Source organism: Sinocyclocheilus rhinocerous, unplaced genomic scaffold (genome assembly GCF_001515625.1).
Source record: "Sinocyclocheilus rhinocerous isolate Xijiao unplaced genomic scaffold, SAMN03320098_v1.1 scaffold1687, whole genome shotgun sequence".
NCBI lineage: Eukaryota > Metazoa > Chordata > Actinopteri > Cypriniformes > Cyprinidae > Sinocyclocheilus > Sinocyclocheilus rhinocerous.
The window spans coordinates 756,399-774,477 of record NW_015660051.1 but is presented as its reverse complement, the minus strand read 5'-3'; the positions used below and the strand labels follow the sequence as shown (position 1 = coordinate 774,477).

At 40.2% G+C, this 18,079-nt stretch overlaps 1 protein-coding gene across 1 annotated transcript in view; it reads left to right on the top strand.

The window, feature by feature from the left end:
* The window catches only part of LOC107724822 (protocadherin-19-like), a 62,467-nt gene extending 49,057 nt beyond the window's left edge, over positions 1–13,410 (top strand). The window contains exon 6 of the mRNA XM_016533899.1: positions 12,559–13,410. Coding sequence (XP_016389385.1) covers positions 12,559–13,118 — 560 coding nt within the window. The 3' untranslated portion in view covers positions 13,119–13,410. The remainder of the gene's footprint in view (positions 1–12,558) is intronic.
* Positions 13,411–18,079: the final 4,669 nt, after the last annotated feature.

Sequence of the window (18,079 nt, the reverse complement as noted above, 5' to 3'; positions counted from 1 at the left end):
CTCCAAAAGAGTTTATTAGGTCAGTAAACGCAAGTCCTAATGCATCATTTGTATTATCAACGTGAATGTTAAAATCTCTGACAATTAGAGCTTTATCAACAGTAACCAATATGTCTACAAAGAATTAACTTGACGGAGCTCAAACTCAAAACACACGGCAGCAGCCAATATGGTATAAAGCCAGCTTCACAACGCAGAAAACCTCAGCAAACCTTTTACGTGCAAATACCCTCCATTTTTTCTCTCAAAGCAGTCAGCTCTCCCAAGAGCTTAGGCAACCGTTTTCCTTAGAGAAAAAAAGACAGTGTGGTGTGCATTCTGAATGTGCCACTGCAACAGACTTTGTTTTCCTTCATGCTTCACCTATGGTCTGTTTTCAAGGCTTTTAAAAAGTGGAGATTGAACTCAGTCACTCTATCCTCTGGGTAGCCAATTAACCTTCATGGTTTTAGGGCCCTTGCCCCCAACCCCTTAAAAAGGAGGATAAAAACTAATAGGGGAGGCTGGCTGTTAAGTTTAATGGGAGACAAGGAGGCCTCAAAATAGGTTTTTTAATGAGGCTCCCCTGCTCTCGTGCACTACCCATTAAAGGGTAGGCTGGAATGGGCTGCTGCACTGCAAGACGAGATCAACACAATCAAATGGGCTAAACATTGCAGCAGGTGCTCAGACCCTTTTTGTCTTCCCATGTTGAAGGATAATATGCAATCTTGCTCATTATTTCTGTCACATTAACATCACAAAAGTTAAAAAAAGGCAGCCTAATATGTCTCCATCCAAATCTGAGCTGTCACTTACATGATTTGAATTGGTGATAGATGTCTCATTTAATCTCTGGCCTTTATTGGATCATTAGCCGCCATGCCGTGCTCCTCTCATAGGCTTCGCTCCTGATCCTGAAGTCTTGTGACATACAGTAAACCACAATTAAAAATGTATAGATGTGAACAAACAATTTAATAATGGGAACTTCATTCTCAAAGTTTGGGGTTGGTAAGATGATGGAAGTACACGATGCTCACCAATGCTGCATTTATTTGATCAATATCACAGTAAGAACAGTAATATTGTGAAACATTATTACAGTATCGTTTTCTATTTTAATATATTTCAGAATTTATTCCTGTGATGGCAAAGCTGAATTTTCAGCAGCCATTATTCCAGTCTTTAGTGTCACATGAATATTTAGAAATCATTCTAATATGCTGATTTGATGCTCATAAAACATTTAATATTATTATTATCAGTGTTGTAAACATTCATATTTTTGGAAACCTTGATAAATTGTTACAGCATTTTTTCATAAATACAAAGTTCTCAAAACCCCAATCTCACTGACCCAAAACTTTTGAATGGTAATGTACATCCACAAAAATAAATAAATAAAAATAACTGAAAATATTCTTGAATAAAATTCCTACCTTTTTTAAGTGTGATTCAAGTGTCCTAATACTTTTTGCAACCACTTTATTGCATAAATCCAAGCTGCCCACCACTGCAGTCCAGCACCGCCCCAGTTGAGCTGGAATTGTGAAAGAGCACAAGAGGTGACTGGGGACTGTCAGTAGGGCTTCTTAAGACTAGTGGCTTTTTCTTCTGTCATGGATAAGGGCATTTAATGTCACGGCCCTGCATGTGGCCAGGAGTGGGCACCAGGGAAATCCAATTAACTTCAGCCACAGCAACACTGCCCACATTGTGACCCACTAACTTCCTTTGACTCAACTTGAGTCTGACATTCATCTATGCTGTTTTTCTTCTTGTTTGTGATCTCAGGGTTTTCACTGAGGAATATGAGTCTCTGCTCGATGCATGACTCATGCTTTCTTTAAGGTAATCTTTTGCAGCATATAGATGAGCAATCACATATTATGTCCCCTCCCCACCGTCTGGCTGCGATTCAAGGCAAGGTCTGCTGCCATTTCAGCTGCAGTGCTGCTACGCCTGTCAGTTTTGCTCAGTACAACACCGCGTTTTGCGATGGTTGGCGAGAACTGCTGTTTTTGGGCATGTGGGGAGTGAAGACTATTGAAATACTAATAAAAAGGGAGACTGTAAGTGTCCATAGGGATGTGAAAACAAATCGGGGTGTGGCGTCCCTGGTGAGAGGCCAGACGGTTACCGACTTGCACGGCTATAGTGCACCTGGACCTGGGTTTCGATGCTGTGTATCGCCTCGGCGGTACAATAAGCATCAGGTGAGCCAGCAGGGCTTCTCCTATTGGCTGTCAGCTCCTGTCATGCCGAGCAATGATGAAATGATGGGAGGCGGCTCTTCTGTTACAGGTAGCACTTTCCTAACCGTCTTTATATATGCATAGGTAAATTGAGTTTTAACAAATGGGATGTTAACAAGCAGTCAGAATGTGTGCAGTCTCCCTGAAAAGAAAGAATGTAAAAGAAGGAGAGAGGCAGAAGAGGCACGTGGGAAATAATGAGGGAGTTGGTTAAAAGACGCAGACATGGGCATGAAGAAGAGAGTGAGAAACAAAAAAAAGAGAAAGACAAAAGAATGAAAGAAAGCGAATGAGATAGGCCAGCTTGAAAAACAAGATAAAACAGAATGTAAAACACATAGCCAAGACTGACACAGTGAACATGCCTGAATGAGAAGGCACACTGCATTAATTATGTAACAGAGTCTATGCAAGCAGGCCGCTCGCATACATCTCACAGGGAATGACAGTCTGGAGATATTAGTATTCGGCTGACGCATTTGGGCCCAGCTGTTGAAGAGAAGACACATTGATTTTAGGCACTCAGGTTGCATTGTGTCCAGGTGCATTTGTGTCAGTCTTAGCTTGACAGGAACAGGGCATCGGCTTTATTCCCACTGAATAAAACAAGATGCTTAAAAACTACTTAAAAACATTTCAATAGCACAATGGGAGGAAGATGAAGCAATAGCAGTCTGTGGGAGAGGAAGTTAAGGTTTTTAAGTTAACTCTTCTTTTTGGGCTTTAAATAGCCACTTCTGCTTTGGTCAATCCATGAATCATATAGCTTTTGATGATGTATATATTATATACATTGATACATAACATGAATCATTATATACACTACCATTCAAAAGTTTGGGGTCAGAAAGATACTTTAATACTTTTATTGGATGCATCCAATTGATTAAAAGTGACAGTGAAGACATTTATGTTACAAAAGACTTCTATTCATTTATTGTTTACCAGTTTAAAATATATTAAAATATAAATCAGTTATTTTAAATTGTAATATTTTACAATATTACTGTTTTTACAAATTTGTCTGAATTAAAATGGCCAGTTATAATGAATTATTCTTTTTATTTTTCTCAACTCAAATCAAACGCAAGCATTAATTGAAGAAAAAAAAAACTTAAAAGAGGGAAAGTCAAGAGACACAGATTAAATTGAAGAAAAACTGTACATTCATCCACCCACAAATCTATTTTTGCCACCCCTGCCCCGAAGCCAGTTATATTCTCTAGGCTGGAAGCTTTATGAATAGCAAATAAAGCCCTAATAGAGGAATATCTCATAGGCTTGCTTCAAGTAAAGAGACAGGCCTGCAGATTGCAGAGGGGTTCGCTGACTTCGGCAATGTGCTTCTCACAGATGATTTAATTCACTGCAGCCAATGAGTTTGCATCCTCCTTTTCACTCCCCCCTCCCCACGCATCCAAACCCTCAACCCCCAAAGCCCAGCCCTTCCCCTTACAGATGTAATTTACTCTCTGCTTTGTCCCTCTCGCTCTTCTCAGACTCAAGGGTTTCTGAGTAAATTAGCTACATTGCTCGGTCAAGCTTAAACACAGAATGCAGCATTTGTAATAGTATTTAAAGATGTCCTCCACCAACCAATCCTTTTGGAAAAGAAGAGCCGGCTATTGTGACTGGCTGCCTTTGTGTGCGTGCCTCGGTGGCTGCCAGCTCTATGAGTCGGGTTAATTTTGGGGCTGCCATTAGAGAATTCAGTGGTTGAGTACCACTACAATGGCCTTCTCTGTGCTTGTCCAGAACTAATGAGCTAATCTGTAATTTCCAAACCCACAGACATAAAATCCTGTTTTCTGTCAAATATTTCCCCATGTTTTATATCAGTGGCCTCTAAGAGGTCGCTTGACCCTATGTTAGCATGCTATCTACTTCTCAGGCCATGACACTATCCAGAGGAGAGCTATAAGGGTGCAGTGACACGGCAACAGGGAGATGATTTTGGTCTCTGGCCTTCCTCAAGGGATTCTAACCCTTTAGCTCATATCAACTCCACATAGTGGCTCTGAAGCTTTGGTTTTCTATTATAATAAAGAGCAGAACGACTGTGGAAGTTACCATGGAAAGTGTACATCCTTCATAATCAACCTTTTAATTTAAATGGTTAAATTTAGGGATGCACCGATACCACTTTTTCCAGTACTCGCCCGATACCGATAATTTTATATTTGATACTTGCCGATACCGAGTACCGATAGCGATATTTTTAAATTTACCAATAGATTTTTAAAATATTGGGTACAGAAATGAAAAGAATATGTATAAAGTTACTTGGTTAACTTCATTTATCAAATAGATACAGTCAAACCAAAATTTATTCAACATTTCTCATATTATCACAGTTTATTCGCTATAGTTTAGAAAATGGTAATACAATATGACAAGAACTCAGAGTTAAACTGTCAGAACAAATTCATCTTGATAATATCAGACAACTTTGATAGAAAGGTATGTAATGGATTACAATCAACCAAAAATGATTAGACAACTGTTAGTATGACAATATTTACACAACTATCAATACTTAGTCGGGCAACCTTAGCCTTAATGACAGCCTGTAGTCTCCTGGGCATACTGTCATCCAGGTTCATGCAAACCTGAACTTCAATTATTTCCCAGACTCGGTCTGAATAATTTTTGGTCCCAAATTATCAGCTTTACTGGTAGTCCACAGTATGAATAATTTTTGGCTATACTATTTCACAGTTCACTTTATTCTGCGATCCTCACTTACATAAATGAACTATAGTTTTTTTCCATCTGAAATGTGCTGCGATTTATATTCCAAATCGACTCATATAATGCAGAAACACTCGCGAAGCAAGCAAAACATGCGCAACTCGCACACGTATTTGTATTGTGCAGAATGACAGGGACAAGTACAGTACAGTCTAGCGCATTTCACACTGGCTGATAGTTTCACTTTCGCCATAAAGTCGTGTTATACTTAAGGTTGAAAATAAATTATGTGTATAGCAAATACCCCTATACATTTTGTTTTATATTTACGATTTAGTTTTAATCCAAATGATACATCTGCTAAGTGAGCGAACATCCAAAAAGATCACGCAACAGAAGTACACTCTCTCTCTCTCTCTCTCCTTACCGTTATGTAACTTGTGCATTGGTTTACTCACTTGTTTTTGACAACCGACCGAACTACAAACAGTGATGTCTGTGAGAAAGGGATATTCGTTCGAAAAGCTCGCGCATCTGCGCCGCCGCGCGCTCAATCCACTCAGTGTGTTTTGCTTATCAGCTCGCGCACATCAGCTATACAGGCGTTAATACTGAATGTTTAACGTTATATTCATTGCATACATATACTTCGTAGACATCCTTAATATCTAATAACTCCATTCTGGTCTCTGTTGTTCTGTTGTCAGTGTTTCTTTGTCTGAATACGGCACTTGTCACATGCTGTGTGGTATCGGCGTTTGGTATCGGGGCATTTTAACGAGTACGAGTACGAGTACAGGAGTTCAGTATCGGGCTCGATACCGATACCAGTATCGGTATGGGTGCATCCCTAGTTAAATTAAATCAATTTCAGATATACTGTAGACAGTCATGACTAAACTATTCTTTAGATGTCTTATCCACAAAATGGCTCCATGTCGTCACATGCTAATACTTTCAGCTTTAGAATTTAGTCACACATCTTGAAAAAAATTAGGCTAAAAATAAAGGCTACTATTGACAGCCATAGTTTTAATATTGTCATTTATATATCTAATAGTACTCTAATAGTGACTGTAAAAAGATAAACTGTTAGCTGAATAGAAAGTTAATATTTTCCAGATGTTTTACACATACTTTATTTTTCACTGTATTAATGGGTGATTATACATGAAAATATATAGCTATTATATTATATTATTATAATAGGGATCTCTTGAAAGCAGATCATAACATTTGGTGGTCTATGGTATCAAAATCCCCTGACTGAGTTCATAAAAAATGTTGGCAAGCAATGGATCACAACAGGAGAATCTAGCTGTATATAAAGTGCATTTGTAACAATTATGCCGTAATGCTGTTGCAAACAAATAAGGCTGCTAAACCATCTCTCACCATAAAGTAAAGAAATAGATTCTAACTGTGTGAAGTACATGCTCAGCTCATTACCACAACATCAAGCAGTCCATTTGCTAACCTCCACCCTCCTCTTCTCCAACATAAAGCAGCTTATTTTTTTGCTTCAAAGTGATTCATAATACAGCATCACAATGTCTTTTTCCCTCATGCAGATACACAGCTGTTAAGCAGATACTGTTTGTACCAATCTATGGCTACCGCATTGTTTGTCAGCACCAGTTTAGAAATTCATTCTTTAACTAGGACCAGGCACAGAGGGTCTGATGGGGCGGGAAGAAAGGCGGAGAGACATATTTTGGAGCTGTGGCACTAATTCACACAAAGGCAGCGGTCAAAAAAGAACAGTGTGGTGGTAAACCACAGATATAAGTTGACAGCTCAGTGTGCGTTTGAGACTAAAGGACTGCAGATGGCTTCACTGAAGAGACTGGCTGTCAGACACACTTACCAGAGCAGGGTAGACCAGACCCTGATTTACTTCATGATAAATTGACTGGTACTAATGTTAAGACACAGAAGCAGGCACAGGGAACCCTTGATTTGCCATCCGTATGACAGTCCTTAACAAGGCTAAGCAGCGAGTATAATATCCTCAAAAATTAATATCCGAGCCAAAGGAAGATGGAGGACATCAAGGTCGCTTTCCTGATGGAGTCACAGAATTGAGGGGAGAAGACGGAGAGAAGCAGTTATACAGGGGTAAGACAGAAACAGACTAATTTTCCGAATGGTGTGAAAGAGGGAGGGAGAAAAAAAGAGAAAGACAGGGAGCGAGCAGATGGAGTGAGAATGCTGGAGAGCTGCTCTAGATGGCAAGGTCTCTGCACCGAGTGCCGTCTTCGTGGCTCAGTGACGCATCCTCCTCCACTGTTTGTAAAAACAAGACCATCACACTCCATCTTGTGGTCCCGCAGGGCTGAGGGCTCGCGGCTGATTTATGGTGCACAGACTGAATTGCCTGGCTGGGATGACAGCAGCACTTGGACTCTCCCTCGTGGGAAGCCCCCAGCTTCTGCCTAGCTTGTCAGAGCCTGTGCATGGCAGCTTGCGATAGTGTTAGAGTGGAGACAAGGTTCCCAACATGACCCCCATCCTGGACTGATGTGCCACAAAGCCACCCAGGATCTCCTGGCCACTTCCTCTGCCTGCAGTGAATGACTTGAATGAGATGAAGGATGCTTGCAAAACATGTATTCAGATCACATATATCCAAATAAACCTGACATACCATTTAATGATTCACCTTTTACAAAGAATAGGCAAGCAGAAAGGTTCAGAGATAATACATAATTCTTCCATTCTCTTCTAAAGAGTGTTTGGAGATCAGTTTTATTATTAATATAATTTAATTATTTATTACTATTATTAATAAAAGTAAATAGTAAATTCAAATAAATAAATAAAGTACAGATTTTGACATTGTTGCTGTTTTATTCTTCTTTCTAAAGACTGGCTGGAAATCATATTTATTATTATTATTACACCTATTTTCTCCCATGCCATGTCAGTATTTGCCCCACCTGCAGTGAAAAGAAAGAAATAAAGTGAGTGGCAAACTGATGTCTGCCCTCTCACTCTGGCAGATTATTTCTCACAGGAGCTGGCTGCAGCTGTATTGTTTCATCAGTCTACACGGAACAACAATAGAGAGAGACAAACAAGAAGAAAAATATGCTTTTTGGGGCAGAATGTGTCTAAATATGATTTATACGATATTTATGCTCAAAACCGCATCAAAACACGTTCACGTTTAATATAGTTAATCTTTAAACCGATGCATCGTGTAGCTCAGAACGGTTTGATTTATTAGGAACATCTTACTTGTTTCTTCGGCTGTTTCACCTTGTTCCTCAAAGAAATTACGTTCTTTCCCCGAGCCCGTAAATCCAAAGTGACTGAATAGTGTCACTGTGAAAACTGCAGGGCCCCGTGGATGCAATTACATCCCCAGTCGCAGAGTGTGTTTGAGAGGATGTGAGTATGCCCACTCTCCCTCATATACTCTCTGAGCCCAAGCCTATTTAAACAGGTACATTAGCGGCATTTTCTCTGGCCCTCTCTCGCATTACATCAACACTGCGAACCTCATGCCTGTATTTTTGGAGAGGAAAGAAAGTGCGTTTTCCAAGGAGGAGCATAATAGCTTCCAAACAAGATGAAAGTCTGGCAGTGACACAAAAGATGTTCAGAATTTTTTCCAAATTAAAAGCCATTCCTTTTGTTTTAGGTATGCAACACTCAGCCCACCTAAATCAAGCTCATTTAGTCATATTTATGATAACAGACATTTTTAATGAATTAAAACCCCACTTTATGGAGCAGTGTTGTGCGAAAATTAGAGTTCAGGAAGCTGAATTAGAATTGGAGTGACAGGAAGAGAAATGTACTGATTTTTTTCTGCAATTCAAAGCAATGTAACAAAGGTAAATTCTGGGAAACGAAGTGTTCCATTCATCCATCCTTCTATCCTATCTGTCCATATATATATATATATATATTTCAGTTCATTTAAATCCTACTTCCATTCAAATTACAATCCTGTATCCTGTTTGCTACATCAGCTCATATTAAGGATGTGAATTGGAATTTCCAAGGCATTCTCAATTCAGTTCTGAACGGAGCACGGCCCTGTTATTGGTAGAGAGCAATGTGCAATCTTTTACCTGCCATGTCTAACTTCAAACTCGCTGTGACCACTGACCTGCGGTCACCAAGGCTAAATAAACGAGCTAAGGTTCATTCTCCACCTCATTAGGGGGCAGATCTGCTTGGGCTCCTCTCTCATGAAGTAAACTGATGTTGTTCTACTGCACGCTGACAGCAGTGTTGGGTTTTTATGAAGAGAGCCTTTGCATTACAAGTGGCCCTATTTATTATTCTTCAGCCTTGCAGAATGCAGATTGTGGTACACATATTTAAAACACCTCGTGCATTCTTTCATCCTCTCAGGGCAAAAATTAAACCCCAATATTTCCGATATGTCAGCACTGCTGTGGGACTGTCATCCCTGTGACATTTTTCATGAACTCTGCACTTTACTTACAATTGTGGAAGAGTGAGAAAACATAGAAGCTTCCGCCTCCAGCCAAAGCCAAGACCATAATTAGTAGGGTTTAAATCCTAGACAGCAAATGTTCCCTCTGACATAGTGCTCTGGACTGTATTTTAAGTCTTTTCCCGGAACTGATTGGCAAGCGTATTTTCCTGATGACTTTCAATAGACATTCTCCGTAGGAGGGCCGTCTGCCTTTCACTGCTCTCTTCTGCACAACTCAAAGATCAGCTGCATTGAAGCTTTAATTGCTTCATTTGTTGGCATTATCTCTCGCAGGGCAAAAAAAGATTGGAAGAGATCTTGTTTTTTCAGTGGTCGACAGGCTGTCATGTCTTACTGCAATTTGTTATATGGTTAGCACAGACCTTTGAGAGAAACATCTGTGAGTTCTGTGGATAAACCACTGACAGGATGTGAGAGAGCTGTTAATGGCATTCTGCTTTCACTGCAATGTAATTTACAAGAGAATCGCTCCACGGGAGACCCCATAAAGGACAGAGACTGAAAAAGACGACATCGTCCAATGTACAGTATGTACGCGTCCCTCTCATCATAAAAAAATGGGAATTGGAAAATGCACTCTCTCTTTTTTGAGCATTGCCCATTCAAGAGGTGAACACGATTTGAATCTTGTTAAAGTGCCTGCTATTGATCCGCAGGATGCAGATAAATCCATGCTTCTGTAGAAAAGCAGATTCTTATGAAATGAAAGGAGGAATTCTGGGTAGGCAGACTGTGCCTTGGCAGGTGTGGTGTCCTCGGCAGTCGCTCGCTGTATATGTGGAGAATGGTGAGACTCACCCTTGTTGCTATGGTGATAACACTGACTTTTGGTGATGAAAAGCCCTTTCAAGATGTGGACTTGTGTGTGTTCGCGGGGCTTGGTAATTATGGGCTAAATTTGAGCCACTTGAGATACCGTAGTCGATCCAGAGGTTTACTTTCCAATTTAGTTCTTACTTTTTCAATTTAATTTCTCCATTCTCCCTGCTGCTCGCCTGAGTTTTAGTATGAGGAAGCATGTGTGCATGTGTGTGTGGTGGTCTGGGTGTGGATGGTGCTGTCTATACTGTATATGTGGGTCAAATCGCTCTCATAATGCACCGAGACAGAGATACACAAAGACACAGGACCTCTCATCTTCTCACATGTGCCGCAGGAGATCTGAAGTGTCCCTAGACTTCAGTCAGTGATCTGTCAATCTCATCAGATCACATTTTAAAAGAGTGACAGATTTGGCAGTGGTAACACTCCGATCTTTAAATATTGATTCAGGGCCCAAAGCTGTGTTGTACCTCAGAGTCCTGAAAGAGCAGATAATTAGTGATTTTAATTGGATAATCCGTCAAGCTCAGAATGCCAGATGTAAATGTGTGAATCCTTCCCACAATCTCTTGCTGTCACTCAGGGCTACAAGTGTGTAGCAAGGTCTCAACCCTTGGGCTGATTTACCAATAGGGAAGCTGACAAAATGTGTCAACAAACATCTGTGTGGTAGATCCTCTGACTATTTTTATTGACGGGGTGAGAACCTGTCATGCTTTGAATCATTGGGCAACAATTAATCAACAATAACAGGTGTCCACTGGCTTCACAAGTACTGCAAGCTCTATATCAACATTCATCAATGTGACTTTGGAAAGTCATGCTTAAGGAATACACCTATAAATTACTATATCAGTTATTGATTTAAAAAATATATACCTCTATCACTCAATATTGTATATACTGTTTATAAGAAACATTTCAAGAAACATTTCTTATTATTAGCAATGTTGAAAATAGTTTTTGCTGCTTAACATTTTTTGGAAACTTATACACTACAATTCAAAAGTTTGGGGTAAGTAATGTTAAAAAAAAGAAAAGGAAAAGAAAAGAAATTAACATCTATTCAGCAAGGATGCATCTATTTCAAATTGATCAAAAGTAACAGTAATGACGTTAACAAGGTTACAAAAGATTCACATTTCAAATAAACACTGTTTTTATTTTTTACTTTCTATTAATCAAATAAATCCTGAATATCAATAAGAAACATTTTATATATATATATATATATATATATATATATATAATTTGATATGATATAAAATGTTACCTACATTCAAATATGAATTCAGATGCCTAAATAAACTACATTTAATATCTGCAATTTATTGGTTATCAGATATAACATTAAAAATAATTAGTATTATCGCTCTTGATCTGAATTTTAGTAACAGTGAATCCATAATTACTCCTATAATTGTTCTTATTTATTATATGTGAGTGGTGCATGTGGAAACAGCAAACTGAGGAAGCGATTTTGTTATGCAAATGCCATTTGTGTATATTAGCAAACATTTAAGCAGAGAGAGTGCCCTTGTCTATCCAGATGGCCAATAATGAAATATGTATGGAGTCAAAAAGACTCACACAGAAAGCTGTTTTGGGTTGACTGCTAATAAAAAGAGAGCTGCCTTGATTATTACAGATGCATCTCTTTTAAATAAAAGGGAAGAGAAAGAGGCAGACAGCTCCTCAACTTGAGCGAGAGAGAGCTTGGCTTTTTTTGTTGTTATAATGATACAAAAAGCAGCTTGAAAGCTCTTTCCTCCAACACAACAAAGGACAGATCTGTATTAATTCTGGCTTAGACAAATCTTTCTTTTTTTTTTAAACTCCACAACAGCTTTAAAACATCATTACATATTTATAACTGCCAGCTAGATGACAGAGATGTAGCATAATGTTCAGCATTTAACAATGAGGCTACTTTGCCAGTGTCCCTCACTGTGAAATCTCTGATTGCACTGTCTAAACCCTCCTTTCATCAAGCCTGGCAACAGAGTGAAACAATTACTCACAAGATGGGGATCCACTTTTGATTTAGCAATGCACCCTTTTAATTATTTATTAACAGGCTCTCGAAAGTTCTAGCATTAAGACTTGTTGAAGCAGTAGAGCCAGCTTACGTAAAAATTGAGCGGAGCTCTTCACCATGCCATGGTCTTTTTTCCCCCATATCCAGCTCTGACATGTACTGAAAAGATGAAAGCTCCAAAACAAACTGTGCCTGAAATCCATGAAGGAAACCACAAATAAGCAGAAGCTGTGCAAATGGCACAGTTTAGACAACAAAACTAACTCTTACTTTCTCTCTCTCTCTCTATGCAGATCAGTCAGAGGGTTTCCACTGCCAAGATGAATGTCGTATCCTGGGCCACTCTGACCGCTGCTGGATGCCCCGGGTGCCTGTGCCGGCAAGAGCCAAGTCTCCTGAACACGGCCGCAATGTCATCGCTCTGTCTATCGAGGCCACCACCGTGGACGTACCTCACTATGAGGACTGTGGCACCACCAAAAGGACTTTTGCCACCTTTGGCAAAGACGGGCCAGATGAGGAGCGGGCTGAACAGAGGGGCAGGCGGCAAACGGCGGAGCCGGCCGTCTGCAGCCCCAAGACCAACGGCACCGTGCGCGAAGCCGGAAACGGCCGGGAGGCCGTCAGCCCCATCACCTCCCCAGTGCACCTGAAGAGCCCCCAGTCCAAACCACCCTCCACCTACAACACGCTGAAATGCAGAGACGCAGAGCGCATAGCCAACCACAGCCTGCTGCGGCAGCCGGAGGGGAAGGACAGTGAGCCGGCCATGCGGGAGATCAACACGCTCCTGCAGGACGGCCGTGAGAAGGAGTCCCCTGGCAGCAAGCGGCTGAAGGACATTGTGCTTTAACCGGCTCCCACGTGTACACAGAGCGCATACACTACTACGAGTGTGTGTGAACGTGTGCGTGTGTATATTTGTGTGCTTTTTGCAAGCGTCGAGCCGAGCGGGCCTGGGGAAGGGAGACACATGTGCAGCACAATGTATTCTCCAGTGACCGAACAAACTAAGCTGAAAATGTGTCTGTGAGCTCAGACTGTCATCGTGGCTTGGTAGTAACAGCAATGCTTGTACATTCGTCGCAATTGTCTTTCCGCAGTGGACAGGCTGGTTACTGTGTGCTGCGTGACACACTCCACCCTGCTCTCACGTCTTACCCTTAGAGGAGAAAGACTTCCAGTGCACCGCTGGTGACACCCAAGTACAGTCATGCCTTGTAGACTCTAAAGAGACTTCTAACTTTCTTCTAATGCCTTCTTTGGTATGCAGTTTTTGCTTCAGCTGCCAAACCGCTCACTGTTCCCGAAGAGGACGTGAGTCTCTCTGATGCTACAGGTGGTGAGACTCTTCCCGTCTAACATGAGCAGTCCGACCGCGCCGTCCGATTGCGGGAGAGCGCACAGAAACACTCCTGCAGATCTCATTTTATTTCAGTGGCTTCTCACTGGTCTGATAAGACAACCCTTCTCTGTTTCCCTCAAGACATACCAATGTCAGCAAACCATGAGGTCGTTACAGTGTGTGAAAAAGATATAGATCTAGTAGCTGAATGTTTTTGCTGGTCTCACCAAACAGCTTCAGGCAACAAGAAAAACGGAATTATCACTGAATGTATACTGCAGCTTATTATTAAACTATTAAATGTTCTCCACTTTGTCTCCTTGTCTAAATTCATCAGTTCTGCATGTTTCCATCACACTCTTTTTAATTTGCCATCAAATGGCTCATAATGGAATAGATCCGCCTCAACTGGAGAGGAAGAGAGCGAGACGGCATTGTTGAAAAGTAATGAGCGCAACCCGAGTTCAGCATACAGCAATTATCCTTTCTTAAGCGATCTTTTGTCTTGCCATAATTCATTAAAATCTATAATGTGATATGAATATCTACTGTTAATTTTCCTAGAAAGTAATATGCTATCGTGCGTGGCAATGGCGGCTGCAGAGAATTGAATCAAATGAAAATTAATTTTCACTGCAGTCCAATCTAAAGGCCTCGGTACAGAATCCTTCTGCAACATCATTTTTAGATATCCTGATTCTGACTAATTGCAAAAATTAAAAACGACAGCAGCAAACACACCTAGTGCTGCCAAATAAAGAAGCCATTTGGGAATCATCCAACTGAGTGTCAATTTCAAATGGCTGGTTGTTCTAATTTGTTGAAGTGGATGATGCACGCAACTGGCCAAGTACATCATTACTTGGATTCATACCCAGTGCAATTCAGTGCTACTTATCTGTCAAAACAACAACTGACAAAAGATCCCAAATGACACTGAAAGAGGGGCGCCTCGTTACAACTTTTAAGCAGGACCGAGTTCCTTCACAAAACTCAAATGCATGCAACCGACTGCCTATAGTGATTGCACTACACTATGTTATGTTTTAATGGTGTTCAGAATCAGGGTCACTCATAGGACATTACACTTAACCCAATGCTTTAAATTCAAAAAGGCTTGTAGGCTTCATCATTAGTTCTGCAAACAAACTCAGCGTAATGACCCAACAAATGCGTTCTTCCTCCGACTACAAATGAATTATAAGGCATGCCCAAATGAGCCTCGTCACCTCATGTTTAATTACTCTGGATTCCTGTTGGTCAGGGTGAATTCATCCCATTATACAGAGATTTATCTCAAAGGTTACTGGGACACACATCCTATTAACGTCCTATTAATGTTTCAATTATAATTTTGCCAAATGGTGGAAGGGGGAATCAGAGAACAATTTAAATGATTTATTCCTGACACCGACATGCAAAGAAATAAGGCGAGGAGGGAAAAAGGGGGGAAAGGGTGCTACTTCTTTCCACCGATACTAAACAGTTTGTACCTTATTCCTTTGAGTAGACCCCTCAATCAGGTCCAGCCATCTCCATTCCTGAATTGACCTCATTCTATCAAAAGGACCACAGCTGCTCCAGCAGCGGGGAAAGGGCTCATTGTGACCCACTGTTCATTCAGGCCAACCTCTGGGACCAGTTCTGTATCCCGTGCCCACCAACCAATGGCTGGAGAGCAAACTGTAATTTCTGGAGGGGACAAAAAGCATTTATCTTTAAAATTCAAATGTAAAAGTTTATTATTATTATTACGGTATTAATTTTAAAAAATATTTCAAAACCAGCTGCTGTGCTTAATATCAACATATCCTTTATTGCACCTAAAAAGCACTTGGATTGTCAGTACTGGGCTACAACCCAGTCACCCTGCTGTGCCCTTTGTGGGAGTGCATTTTGGGACAGGGCAATACATCTCAGGGCCAGTGTTCTTTCTTTATACTCTTAACTTGGATGCTAATTGTGGAACACATCATGGTATAGAGTTGCAAATAAGGACTGGGCCACAGTGGGTGCACTAGCAGCACAGTAAAGAATGTCTTAAAGGGACATTAACCCAAAAGTGAAAATTCTGACATAATTTACTCACCCTCATGTCGTTCAAAACCTGTATGACTTTCTTCTGCTGAACAAGCAAAAAATTTTGATCTTTTCCATGGACTGGAGACAAATAAATACTTTTTACACCACTGAATCAACCAAAATAAATTAGGTTACACCAACAAAAACTACATTTAAGAGTTACATGAGGTAGAACTATCTCCTTAAGGTAACAACTGCAGATTATCACACAATGTTCAATAAAAATGAATTAAGACTAAGTCAAGCACCAAAATGTATAAAAAGAACCATAAAACAACCCAAATGACTGTTGCAAGTAATATGATAGCTTTGTGTTAGTTATAAACTGAAGTTTAATTCATTAATGCATCAAACTATTCATTGAGAGGTAAAAATTTATACTTTTTATGATCAATTTCTTTATATTTATTCACTGTATTGCTTCAGAATACTTAAGAGGACAGCAAAAAGTTATATGAACAAGTTTATTGTGTTTTTCTTTTCTTTGAAACTCAACCCCCTCAGTCCACTTTTTATGATCAATTTCTTTATATTTATTCACTGTATTGCTTCAGAATACTTAGAGGACAGCAAAAAGTTATATGAACAAGTTTATTGTGTTTTTCTTTTCTTTGAAACTCAACCCCCTCAGTGTCAAATTACTTTCAATGCAAAAGCAAAAACAGCCTTGTCTTTTCCACGTACGAAAAAAATAATTTACAATTTACATTTACAATGACATGAGAGCAAGTAAATAATGACAGAACTTAAATTTTTGGGTGAACTATCCCTTTAAGACTGGCAAGAGGAGGACACACTATATTAAATTCAATGGCTAGCTGTGTCTCTGCAACACTCTATCCTCAATTAAAAAAAAACAAAACAAAAAAAACTGTCGCATTATTTACCATCAGCAGTGTAGGATATTGTCATTTTAAGTGCATGTGATATACTGATGTGCTGCTGCGACTGGCTATCTTTCTGGCCTAGACACCATGGCCTTGTGCAGAAGACCAAGGAGGACTTGTCAGGCAGATAATGGCCTCTCCTAAAGATCCACACCTTCAGGCAAGGCCATTATTCTCACCACAGGAGAGTAATCGGATCGACCTGAAGACAGTGCTGAAGACAGTCTACCTGCATGCAGCCATACAGCCCATCTGCATGAGGTGCAGGGAAGCCTAGGGTGCACAGTAGGCTAGAGGAGGAGTGCCTCTGTGCTGGAAGGTCAGACTCATTTGAAAGTGAAGAACACTGGGAATTGTGGTATTAACAAAGAAATGAGAAGCCCATGTGTGATGTGAATAAGGATACAAATCAAAGGCCTAAAGAAGCAGAGGTGACTCTTCGTTTGATCTATTGTCTGACTCACGGAGCTATGTATTGGCCTGGCCTTGCAGAGCGTCTTGACAAGGAAAGAACGTGTGCCTGCACAAAGCGGGAACCTAAACCATTCAGATCAGATTTCTCTGCTCTGAAGACTATTCATGCTAAGTGCCTCCTACATGCTCTTCTCTGTACTCATCTTATAACTCTGAAATTCTTGAGGGGAAGGATCCGGGAGTGTGAATTGCAGGAAGTCAGAGTTCATTACAATAGAGAATAGGGTTATGGATTTACAAGTTGCAAAACAATGGGTCCAAAGAGTATGGAAGGAAGGAAAAGATTGTCTGCCAGGAAATGTACCCATATAATGTGGCCAATACTAATTCAATCAGTTTCTAAACTGTAGCCAGGTTTGCAATTCAGTGCCAAAAAAGATCTGTTCACTTGTCTCACAGGCAACATTACATACAGTATGCCAGATTTTTGCAAACTGATGTTTGCGGACCCTTAGAGGTCTATCTCAAATGGTTCATGGAAAACTCCTAAATTGCGAATAAAAGTATACATATAACAAAAATAAAATAAATACATTTATTAATTAATACAGAAAGAGAAATAGAGACAAATCAGCAAATGTGAAATTATTGACGTTGAATTATTGACAGGGTTGTACAAAATTCAGAACTGAATTTCATTTCATCACGAGAGTACCAAGACGCATGTGTGTGCATTCCTCTGCTTGTAAACAGCACATACGTGTTCTATGACAAAACACCGGCTCCTGCGTCAGCAGCAGCACACGCATGTGTCGTGGTACTCTTGTGAATGGCAGTGGAGACTGACCAGAAGAGAAGAATTGTTGAATAAAGTCATTATTTTTGTTTTCTTTGTGCACAAAAAGTATTCTCGTATCTTCATAAAATTACTGTTGAAAAACTGATGTCACATGGACTATTTTAACAATGTCCTTACTACGTTTTTGGGCCTTGAACTTGGTAGTTCCCTTGCTGTCTATACAGAGTCAGAAAGCTCTCGGATTTCGTCAAAAATATCTTAATTTGTGTTCCGAAGACGAACAAAGA